The sequence below is a fragment of the Loxodonta africana genome, chromosome 8 (assembly GCF_030014295.1).
Source record: "Loxodonta africana isolate mLoxAfr1 chromosome 8, mLoxAfr1.hap2, whole genome shotgun sequence".
Taxonomy (NCBI): domain Eukaryota; kingdom Metazoa; phylum Chordata; class Mammalia; order Proboscidea; family Elephantidae; genus Loxodonta; species Loxodonta africana.
In genome coordinates, this window is record NC_087349.1 from 18,214,815 (window position 1) to 18,227,093 (window position 12,279).

Below are 12,279 nucleotides of genomic sequence, written 5' to 3' on the forward strand. Positions count from 1 at the left end.
TCCATGAAGACTTCAGAAAAAGCCGTTTACAACGTAAACCTCTGCAAACGTAATTTTCTGATAGATCCCACGTGACGGAGCACTATGCTGATTTAAAAAGAAATGAGGAAGTTCTCTTTACACTGCTAAGAGGTGATATCTAGGCTATTCTGTTAAAGTAAAGCATGGTGAAGAGTAATGCATACAGGGTGCTGCCTCTGTGTAAGAAAGAAGAAGTAGGAATATATGCGTATGTTTCTTATTTCACAAAGAAATAAAGGGAGGCTAAACCAGAACCTAATAAAAAGTTATCAATAGGGGAAAAGACAGAGCAGAAAGATCTCTCCAGAGTTACTGATCTTACAGTTTTAATTTTAGAACCATGCATATGTTTTTATTTAATCATAAAACAAAATTCAAAAAACATATATATCCTTAAAGTTTGGGGGGGTGAAATAAATAGACCTATCTATGTATAAAATTAATGGTATAACCACACAGATGAGTAATATTTCTTGTCATTTAAATTCATATTGCTCTGACTGTCCATTCCCAGTGGACTATATCCTAAACAGAAAAATAATCAGAAAGCAATCTGAAACAGCACTCAGTGATTTTGTTGCTGACTTTGTTATTGTGAAAACTATTATACATAAAGTAAGTAAGCAATATAATATTGTCATTAGGAAGTAGGATTCGCACCTTCAAAGACACACAAACAGAAAATCACAAACATTAAAATAAAAACCCTGTAATCTTTTATTTGAATTGTACATATGATAGGTGTGTGTGTATGTATGTATGGATCCTAGCTCTGTCCACTGAAAAATATTTAGAGACAATGTCAACCCATTAACCTAAAACACCCCAACTCCTAGATTTTGGTCTCTAAATAGTATTTCCCACAGGAAAATCAGAGGTCCTCATCAATTCTAGGGTTGGGGCCAGGAAACATACCTAAAAGCAAGGCAATTTTCAAAGACTAGAGTCATGTCAAAAGGACACAGAAGCCAACTTGAAAAGGGCTTCCACTGGCCAAACATAAAGGAAATTTTGAGCATCAAAAAGAATAATGACTGAATTGGATTAAACATACGAAACATATGAATTATATAAAAATCCATGAGTTCCATAAAATTTTTTAAAAACCTCTTTGGTTAACTCCAGAGCATCAACTCATAAATCTGAAAACCAACAAAGGAAAATAATCAAATATTTATATTGTCTATCCTGTATAATTTACCTTTCAGGGTAACCAAATAGTTGATGAGGGAAAGTTTTCTTTTTTTTAAATAGTAGAATCAATACAGAAGGAATGATATAATTAGGGAAATCACTATTTTACAAACTCTAAAGAAACCCTGGTGGCATAATGGTTAAGAGCTACGGCTGCTAACCAAAAGGTCAGTGGTTCAAATCCACCAGGTGCTCCTTGGAAACCATATGGGGCAGTTCTACTCTGTCCTATAGGGTCACTATGAGTTGGAATCAACTCGACAACAACGGGTTTTAAAGAAATCCAGGCAGTGGTTATCAATGGCTGCTAAACCAATATGTAAAAGGCTGACAAGAAACTTTGTAATTGGTTGGTCAGGATGATAACACCTTAACCCACTGAACAATTTTAACATCACCAAAAGTATGACAAGTAGACATTAAACGTCTCTTGATACTTTGAAATCTGAGTATCTATGAAGTATTCTTGTACTCCTCTACCCATACGCCTGCAAAAAAAGGGAATGAGAATCTAACTACTAACTTATAGGAAATACGGAAGACAGAGAAACACGTTCAACGACATTGTTGTTGTTTTTATGTAGATTCCAACGCAAAGGACCCTATATGACAGAACTGTCCCATAGGGTTTCCAAGGCTGTAATTTTTACAGAAGCAGATTGCCAGGTCTTTTCTCCCTCAGAGCAGTTAATGGGTTATAACTGCCAATCTTTCCATTAGCAGCTAGTACTTAACCCTTGTGCCACCATGGCTCCTTAAATGACACTACAAGGATAAAAGGCAGCCAAGTACAGAATGTGGGAAATTCTACATCACAAATGACTGTTTCTTTAAAATTAAGTGGTATGTGAAGGGGAAAAATAAGGAGGGAGTACTGTCATGAATCGAGAGACATGATAACCAAATGCACTAGATATACCTTTTTTTGGAACCAGACTATAAAATGGTATTTTTCAGTAAATCAGATAAAAATGAATGCGGACTGAGTATTAAATGCTATTAAAAAAACTACTTTTGGGAGGCTGGGCATCATAATGGTACTGCAACTTTGTTTTCAAAAAGTCCTTACCTGTTAAGAATTATATATCATTGTATCTACAGGTGTGATGATACAATGTCTGGGAACTGCTTTAAAATACTTCAGCATAATAAAATTTAAGAATACATTTAAAAATCAAAGAAATGAAATGAAGTAAAAGTGAGGTAGATATGTGAAAAATGAACAGCAGAAAACTGAAAACTGCTGAAACACACAAATGGGTACACAGAAATTTATCACTCTCTTCTTCTGTGGTATATGTTTAAAATATCCTGTAGTGCTTTTTTTAAAGCTATTGCTCACAGAAAGAAGCACAAGTTTCTCATTAAAACATCTGAAAAGTTTAAAGAAAAGTCTCTAAGTTGCTTTTGCTGATAAATTTTATTTCTAATTCTATAAAGTCAATTCTTAATTCTTCACACCTAATGCTTCTTCCAATTACTGAGAGAAGTCAATAAGTGGAAAGGCGTAAGAAAGGGAAAGAGCTACCACACCTAGGTAAGCAGTGGAGACGTTAGCAATAAGAGTGTTTTCAGGTGGTAACTATTTAGGGATTACTAGGTCGATGGGAAGAGTCTCATAATTAGCAAAGAGTTCCCTGTTAAAGGAAATTTTCTTTTTCTCTATCACTGCTACATTAATCATTTATGTCTAATGAACAGTTTTGATCTTTTATTGAAGAATTAGATATTACCACTTCTTTTCCTATTGAGATATACTTTACAAAATAATACAATACAATGCACAAAATATTCTTACTGAGTGGAATAGCATGCAGTGTCCTATTCGAGACTGGATGTCCTCAGGCCCAGCATTACAGGAGTCTTCTCGAAGAAGTTTCCAGGTTTGACACTGACAGTTGAAAGCAAACAATCCACTGAACTGGGGTTCACTGGCTCTGCTGTCGTCTACACTGCCATTACATGTCAAAATTCTGCCACCAAATGTGTAGATCATATGTTTTTCTGAATCCATACACATCTATCAGAGCAAAGTAAGAGATTGGATAGTTTTAGTTCATTCCTGTCATATGTACCAAAGTGAAACCAATGTGTCCAGTTTTAAATTCCTGAAAAAACGGAACTTAATGACACTAAGTACCACCCCAATTATTACATGCCCATACTGCAAAACATGGCAGTGATTCACGATGGATTTCTAAATACCTTTTCTGGTCTCCGTTTTTCCCAATGAGAGTAAAACATGTTGACTTAATGACCTTTATATGTTCATGAAACCGTGTAATTTTTTACCAGAATAAACCAATGATACATAAGGTGTTCATTTATATCTACGAGTGAATACTGATCATACTCTGTGGGTGAATACTGAACATATCCCTTCGTACAGAGTTTCTAGGCAAGCGTCCTATTCTTTTTTTTTTTTGGTAATATTTTATTTTCTTTATTGTTGTACTTTAGATGAAGGTTTACAGAACTAGCTTCTCATTAAACAGTACACATATGGTTTTATGACATTGGTTACCAACCCCACAACATGTCAACGCTCTCCCTTCTCGACCCTGGGTTCCCTATTACCACCTTTCCTGCCCCCTCCCCGCCTTCTAGTCCTTGCCCCTGGGCTGGTGTTCCCCTGTAGTCTCATTTTGTTTTATGGGCCTGTCTAATCTTTGGCTGAAGGATGAACCTCAGGGGTGACTTGATTACTTAGCTAAAAGGGTGTCCAGGGGCCACACTCTTGGGGATCAGGCCAGTTAAGTCTGGTCTTTTTTGTGTGAATTAGAATTTTGTTCTACATTTTCTTCTAGCTCTGTCTGGGACCCTCTACTGTGATCCGTTGTCACAGCAGTCAGTGGTAGTAGCTGGGCGCCACCTAGTTGTGCTGGACTCAGTCTGGTGGAAGCTGTGGTCCATTAGTCTTTTGAACCAATCTTTCCCTTGTGTCTTTAGTTTTCTTCATTCTCCCTTGCTCCCGATGGGGTGAGACCAGTTGAGTATCTTAGATGGCCGCCCACAGGCTTTTAAAACCTCAGACACTACTTACCAAAGTAGAATATAGAACATTTTCTTTATGAAATGTTAGGCCAATTGAGCTGGATGATCCCCGAGACCATGGGCCCCACAGCCCTCAGCCCAGTAATTTGGTCCTTCAGGGAGTTTGGATGTATCTGTGGAGGTTCCATGACCTTGCCTTGTACAAGCTGTGCTGGTTTCTAACTAAAGTTACCACCTATCTATTGTCTATTTAGTGTTTTCCCATCCCCACCCCTCCCCTCCCTCATAACCATCAAGGATTGTTTCTTTTTGTATATAAACTTTTTCATGAGTTTTTATAATAGTGGTCTCACGTATTATTTGTCCTTTTGTGATTGACTTATTTCACTCAGCAAATTGCCTTCCAGATTCATTCATCTGCTGACGGGCATCTAGGTTGTTGCCATCTTTTTGTTATTGTGAACAATGCTGCAATGAACATGGGTGTGCATATGCCTATTTATGATGGCTCTTATTTCTCTATGACATATTCCTAGGAGTGGGATTGCTGAATCATATGGTATTTCTATTTCTAGCTTCCTAAGGAAGCACCATATCATTTTCTAAAATGGTTGTACCATTTTGCAATCCTACCAGCAGTGCATAAGAGTTCCAATCTCTCCACAGCCTCTCCAACATTTGTTATTTTCTTTTTTTTTTGACTCATGCCATTAATGCTGGGGTGAGATGGTATCTCATTGTGGTTTTGATTTGCATTTCTCTAATGGCTAGTGATCATGAACATTTCCTCATATGTCTGTTAGCTGCTTGAATGTCTTCCTTGGTGAAGTATCTGTCCATTTCCATTGCCCATTTTTTAATTGGATTATTTGTATTTTTGTTGTAGAAGTGCTGGATTTTCCTGTAGATTTTAGAGATTAGGCCTTTGTCAGATTTGTCATAGCCAAATTTTTTTTCCCATAGCCTGTAGGTTCTCTTTCCACTCTTTCGGTGAAGTCTTTTGATGAGCATTAAGTGTTTAATTTCTAGAAGATCCCAGTTATCTAGCTTATCTTCTGGAGTTTGTGTGCTGTTAGATAATGCTGTGTATTAGGGCCATCTAGCATTGATCCTATTTTTTCTTCTAAGATCTTTATAGTTTTTGGTTTTATATTTAGGTCTGTCGTCTATCTTGAATTAGTTTTTGTGAATTAGTTTTGTTTTTGCTATAAGGTATGGGCATCCAACTATTCTTGTTACCACTTAATAAGAAAGCAGATATGTGCAGAAGAGTGATGCACCTAAATTTCTCTCTGCATTTATTTTACAAAACTCTACAAATTATGTTGTTACAAAATAGTAACACAAACAAACAAAGGCGGCAATCCTAAGACTGACTTCTATGGTGGGATAAACTTTGCCTCCTTTTAACACAGTACTCTTGCCTATCCCTCAATATGCCTTATGCCAGTCTGATTCTTGCTTACCTACAACAGTAACCAGTTTTCTCTCTGGCAAGTTCTAGGAATGTCTCTCAGTCCTTGGTTTCTGAAATTTCATTAACCAAAGTGTTTAGGTAAGGTTTTATATTTTTTTAATTTATCCTTATCTGTACTTGGTAATTCCTTTCAATGTGAAAACTTGTATCTTTCCTAAGTTCTAAGAATTTTCTTTGTTTTTTCCTTAAGTATTTTCTTGCCTCTACTCTCTAGAACTCTATTAGCTAGAACTCTTATTAGCTAGATGTTGGAACTTCAGAGCCTTTTCTTTCATGTTTCTTAAATTTTCTCTCATAATTTTCAGTTCACTAATTTATTAACTAATTTACAGGTGAGTGTGTCCATTCTGCTTTTAAATCAATTTACTGAGATTTTTATTTCACTAGCAAATTAATATATTTTTTCTAGATATCTCTTCAGCCAAGTTTTCTTAATAAATATTTGTTCTGTTCCATTGCTTTGGTTTTCTTCTTCAAGGACTCCAATTATGTATATGTTTAATCATCTTGCCTGTCTTCCATATCTATAACGTTCTGGCTAATCATTTTTTACCCCTGTATTTATTTGTTCTTATGTCCATGGTATATGACTTTACCTATTCTTCTTTATGCTCCTTGTAGATTAGTCTTCATTTCTGAAAATGGCGATGTGTATTTTCTCAGTCACTTTTCTGAGTTTTACCAGATCCAGTTTCAGATGCTCCTATTACTGGCATACCTCATTTGCATCCTTGAATTTATGTTTTGCAGTCTTCCTTCAGAGTTTCAAGCTTCATCAGGTCTTTTAATTCATGTTATAATACTGGGATGGAATTTTCGACTGCTGTTGCCTGAAAGGAAGTTTTGCTGCCTTTTTTTTTTTAAAGAGTACTTCTCTTAAGTTTTGGTGCTCACTGCATTTTTGTTTTTCATATTTAAGTAAGTTAATTTCCCTGGACTAGCTAACTTATTAGAAGGTTTCTACAGAACGGAGATGTTACTCGGTCAAGGATTCCCTTCTGTGTTGCCACTGAACTGGGTTTTTTTTCCCCCAAATATGGCGCTATTGTTATACCACGCCTTCTCCAACTGTATCAATTTTATCTGGTTTAGGAGGGCTTCTATCTCAAGGCTTGAGATCTCCCAGTTCCTTCACTGGGCATTTCAAAAGGTGCCATTGTCCCTACTTGTTGTGGTGCTTCCCTCACTTTTAGAAGATGGTGCTTTCTGACGTCTACTCCCTTTGGGCTTTCTGAGCATTTTCCACACATTATTTCACTGAGTGTTCTGGGTTCAGTCTCTGCTTTGCTCGTCACATTTCATACTGTGATGTACCACTGCTCAGCTCCCTCTTCATTCCCAGTTATCACTCAGCACACTGTTCTAGGTTTCTTCACAGGTTCTGGGAATTTCAGTTGTTTTTGACTAAACTTACAAGGAATTGGGAGTTCTGGGTTTTATTTGGCTCTTGGTTTTGCTGAATAGGTGGCTTGTGTTTTCCTTTTTGTTTGGTTCTCACTATTGCTGGAAACCACACAAAGCAACAAAGTAGGCTACTTCAAAACTAAGCTGCCACTATGTTTTTAAGAGATTCAGAAGTCTTTGAATTTTATTTTTTTTTTAAATGTTAAATTCTAAATGGCAGAGTAACATAAATACGTCTTCACGCCTCCAGTTTTCTCATGTGCTTCCCAAATTTGAACACTAAGTGTTGAATCCTCTAGTGTCATGAACAGCACCAGTGATTTTGGAGTAAGCACTAATACACCTTAGTTTGCAGGAAACGATAGAAAATGGAGGCTTATGCCGATCACATTACCAGCTCAAGGTCACAGAGCTAGCTGTGGACTGAATTAGGACTGAAATTTTGGTTTCTTGACCCCCAGACTAGAATTCTGCTATACCATCTAATCGGTTCAAAATTATTTAACAGAATCTAACTTCCAAGGAACATGCTATTTAATCAAAGTCAAGAAAAACAAAGGCCACACACAGGAATCCTTTATGTGCTTCAGACGACCCCGAAGCTATTCGTTCTTTCAACTAGTAAAAATACAGACATTAACATCCTTTATAAAAGAAATTTGTAACCTTTTAGGAGCAAAAAAGAAATTGTTCCCCTAATGATGTTGTTCTTTTCTGTTATCTGCTGATGCTCTGTTTTTAAAAGATCAGAAGCCAGACTAACTTTTGTTGGAGTTCTTATTTTCCACATGAACAACAATGAGGATGTCAGCAGGGATGTGCAGAGCTTTGCAAAGCCCGGTTACACAGAGCCAGAAGAAGTTCCAGATTAAATATGAGGATTACTTTGGACTAATGCTTTTGATTTCTTATCTACCACTTATGAGATAGGTATATAACCAACTTCTCCTTTTCCTTACTATTCTCCGATAACAATTACGTATTAATAAAAATTCTGTCAGTAAGATAGTTCTAAAGCAAACAATTAAAGAAAATCTGTAAAGACACAGTAAATACTTAGATTTTAAGTGTTACGTAAGATTTTAGGGCTAAGCCAGATTCTGTCATAATTCTAGTACCACCTCCTGTTTCCCAAATGCTAGCTGTTATGTTCATCAATACAGTGTTACAGATATTTTTAAACCTTCCCTCCCATCAATCCAAGAAAACTTTAGACATGGGTTGAATTACACATACAAAATTGCCTGTAGAATTTAAAGTGGTTGCTATTTTGGTTCAGATACTGAGCTATACTGAATTGATCTGGAGTAAGGTAAGCAAAGACTGATGACAATGATAATGACACAGATGGGGATAATGATGACAGCTATATGAATATTAATATTAAAATGGTTCACAATATTGTATGTGTAGTCTTCTTGTCTATAACTCACTATATGACTTCTATTTGTGCTGAGTTTATGTTTATTTTAGTATATGTCAAATATCCACCTACATTCATAATGAGTTTGTGGTTATACCAAACCAAACCAAACCTGTTGCCATCAAGTCGACTCCGATTCATAGCGACTCTACAGGACAGAGTAGAACTGCCCTATAGGGTTTCCAAGGAGAGGGTGGTAGATTCGAACTGCAGACCTTCTGGTTAGCAGCTGTAGGACTTAACCACTGCGCCGCCAGGGCTCCTTTGCTCAAGGGGTTATAAACAAAAGTAAATACGTTTCACTCTAAAATCTGTCATAAGTATTTACAGTGGACACCACTAAAATACAACACAGCATACCATCTGAAATAAACCCTGAGAGCAAGAGTTACTGAGCACTAATAATTTCCACCATATATTTATCTATGCACCAAACCTGATGATCAAACACCAATTTCGGTCCTCCGTCAGCAGCAGTGTCCTCACTCAGTAACATCCACGTGTTTGTGTCAATGTCATAACGATAGAAGTCACTTTTCAGAGATTTGCTGTTCCTCACAGAGGAGTCCAAATAACGTCCTAATGTGTAGATCTGCCTTCGCTGAATGTCAATGCACATTTTATGACATGACCTGGCACTAGGACCATTCTGTGGAGAGCAAGAAAAATAAAAAGGAAAAAAAAAAAAAAATAGAGAATAACAGAAAATAAGATTAAATGCCCTTTTTGTTGACTTCCATTAAAAGGATTTACTCAGAAACTCATATCAAGAAAAGTAGAGAGTCCAACACTGTCTAAATCTCTAAAGTAAAGCAAAAGCAATAGAAAACACAAATCTTACCTTAGAAATGCCTAAAATACAGCAGGAAAGAGAAACCACTCTGTAGCCCACAGGTCCCTGTTTATACGGTTTCTATTATACATCGCACTGCATTTTAGTCATTTACACACATAGCTTAATTCCCTAGTACATGCTGAACTACTTAAAGACAGGCTTATATTTTTATATTTTTCTGAAACGGGCACTCCAAGAACATCTGAATTTCATCACTGGAAGGAACCTTAGTAAAATCTCTAGTTTAATTCCCTCCTTTGAGAAAATGAGGAAAATTAAACCCAGAAAAGAAAGGTATCATACTAAGGCTAGTTAGCTGGTGAAAGAAGCAGGATGAGAATCCAAGCCTTTGATTTCTTCATCCAGTGGCCTTATATAACACTGACTCTCCTGATTGACTGACTGAATAAATATCGCATCTACATTAAACAACTAGGGAACAATACGAAGAATATATGTTATCAACAAAAATTATTTAGTTGTGATCACTTTATCACAAGATTGCAGAGAAGGTAAAAAAAAATATTGCTGTATAGCCAAAAAAAAAAGGAGTTCATGAAAAAAAATTAAAGAACTTCAATTGGGCAGGATGGATTAGTTGTAAGGGGCAAAGGAAAGGAAACTGATACTAAGTTCTGTCTATATTATTAATATGTGACTGTATGTGTGTATGTTTTTCATTTAACCCTTACAACAATCCTGTAAGGAAATATTTATCCCCATCTCACAAAGTCTAAGTAGTTTGCCCATAGTCACAAAACTACAAAGAGTAGAGGATCTAAACCCCAGTGTAACCTGTGCCCAAAACTGTGTTCTTTCCACTAGTCCAGGTTGTCTTTCCAGAATATAAGAGAAACAAACCCAAAAATTCACTTGTTGTGTGTGGTCATGACTAAGACGAAGAGTTCTTGCTGTGAAATTATAGAGTGCAACTAGAAGGTGGACATAGGAAGCTTGGTGAATGACAGAGGAGCTTGGCCACAATATTACAACTAATAAAGAACTATTACAGGTTCCTAAAGCAGAATCTCAGCAGCCTGGTGAAACAGTGGTTAAGTGCCCAGCTGCTAACCAGAGGTTGGCTGTTTGAACCCATCAGCCACTCTGCAGGAGAACAACTTGGCAATCTGCTTCATAAAGATTACAGCCTTGGAAACCCTATGGGGCAGTGCTACTCCGTCTTATAGGGCTGCTATGCTGACTCAATGGCAATGGAAAGCAGAGAAAAAAAATATGTCAAAAACAGTAATAAAACAAGAGAGTAATCTAGCAGTATTATTTAGATTAAATGAAGGAACAAAGATCTTAGGCAGGAAAAAAAGTAGATGATTAGTGCTATTAATCCAAATGTTAAGTTGATCTGAACATGCATTTTAGTATTCACATTAATTACCATTTTAAAACTTGCTTTTAAAGATTTTTGTCAAAGACAATCTTCAGGAGGTAAGGTAGACGTTTTATTTAAGAAATAATTTTCTCCATAATTAAATAATTTCAAAAACAAAGAGGGAGTAACATATAATGAATCTATGTCATATCTTGTAGAGTGTGAAATTTGAAATTTTAACAGAATTAACAGAACTTCTTGCTTTACCTTAACTAGCACAAGTACTATTAAAATGGTGAGCAAATTTATACACTAACAAGAGAAAATAAAAATTAGAAATTGATGGAATAAAAAAGAAAAAATGAATGAAGTTGGTTCTTTGGAAGATTAATAAAATTATAAACCACCAGCAAGACTAATTTTAAAAAATGGAAAACCACAAATCGCCAATATTAGAAATGCAGCAGGAATATCATTACAGACATTCTAGAAATTAAAATGAAAATAAGGGACTATAATGAAAAACCTAGATAAAAATTTGAAAATGTAGATAAAATGGACATATTACTGGGGTGGGGGAAGAACTTACCAAAATTGACACAGGATGAAAGAGATAATGTGAAGTCATTATATCTACTGAAAAATTGGATTCACAATTTAAAACCTTTCCACAAAGAAAATTTCAGTCCAAGATATCTACATCAGTAAATTTTATTAAATATTTAAGGCAGAAATGATATCAATTTTATACAAAATCATTCATAAAATGAGAGAGGAAGGAAAACTTCCTAACATTTTATGATGACAATGTAACTCTGAAACCAAATAGCAAGAATATTACAAAGAAAGAGGAGGAGGGGAAATAATTCGCAGGCTAATATCCTTCATGAATACAGACACAAAACTAATCTTTAACTGAATACTATCAAATAGAATGCAGCGATATTTAACAAGAATATTTCCTGACCAAAGGAGCTTATCTCAGGAATGCAAAGTGAAATTTACATTTGAAATTCAATCAAGGTAATTTGGCATATTACCAGAATAAAGGAAAAAAAACATGATGTCAATATATACAGAAAAACATTCAACACATATTCATAATAAAAACTCACAGCACACTAAGAATATACAGACACTTCCTCAATCTGATAAACAATGTACAAAAATCTTAAATCTAATTTTCCACTTGACAGGAATGCTTTCCTCATAAATTCTGAAACATGACAAGTATACCTACGTTTACCACTATTATTTTACATTGTACTTGGGAGTCCCCACCAGTGCAACAAGGCAATAAAAAATAAAATTACAAAAAATTATAAAGGAAAAAAGAGTTTGCAAAGAAAGAAGTAAGCTTGTCTCTATTCACAGGTGACATGACTGTTTAAGGCATTCTAAGAAATGAACAAAGAAATTATTAGAAATAATTAGATTTGGCCTAGTCACAAAGACAACTAAAAAAATCAGCTGTACTTCTCTATACTGGCAACAAACAACTGGAAAATAAAAAACCTTTAATCCTATTTACAATATCATGAAAAAACAAAATACACTGGGATCAGCTTAATAAAATTATCCAAGACCTCTAACCTGAAAACTCT

At 35.6% G+C, this 12,279-nt stretch overlaps 1 protein-coding gene across 6 annotated transcripts in view; it reads right to left on the bottom strand.

The window, feature by feature from the left end:
* MKLN1 (muskelin 1) overlaps positions 1–12,279 on the bottom strand; it is a 159,531-nt gene that overhangs the window by 46,404 nt on the left and 100,848 nt on the right. For all 6 annotated transcript variants that reach the window (XM_064289723.1, XM_064289727.1, XM_064289724.1 and 3 more), the window contains exons 10-11: positions 8,950–9,162; positions 3,014–3,235 (exon numbers count right to left, since the gene is read on the bottom strand). In XM_064289723.1, coding sequence (XP_064145793.1) covers positions 3,014–3,235; positions 8,950–9,162 — 435 coding nt within the window. The remainder of the gene's footprint in view (positions 1–3,013; positions 3,236–8,949; positions 9,163–12,279) is intronic.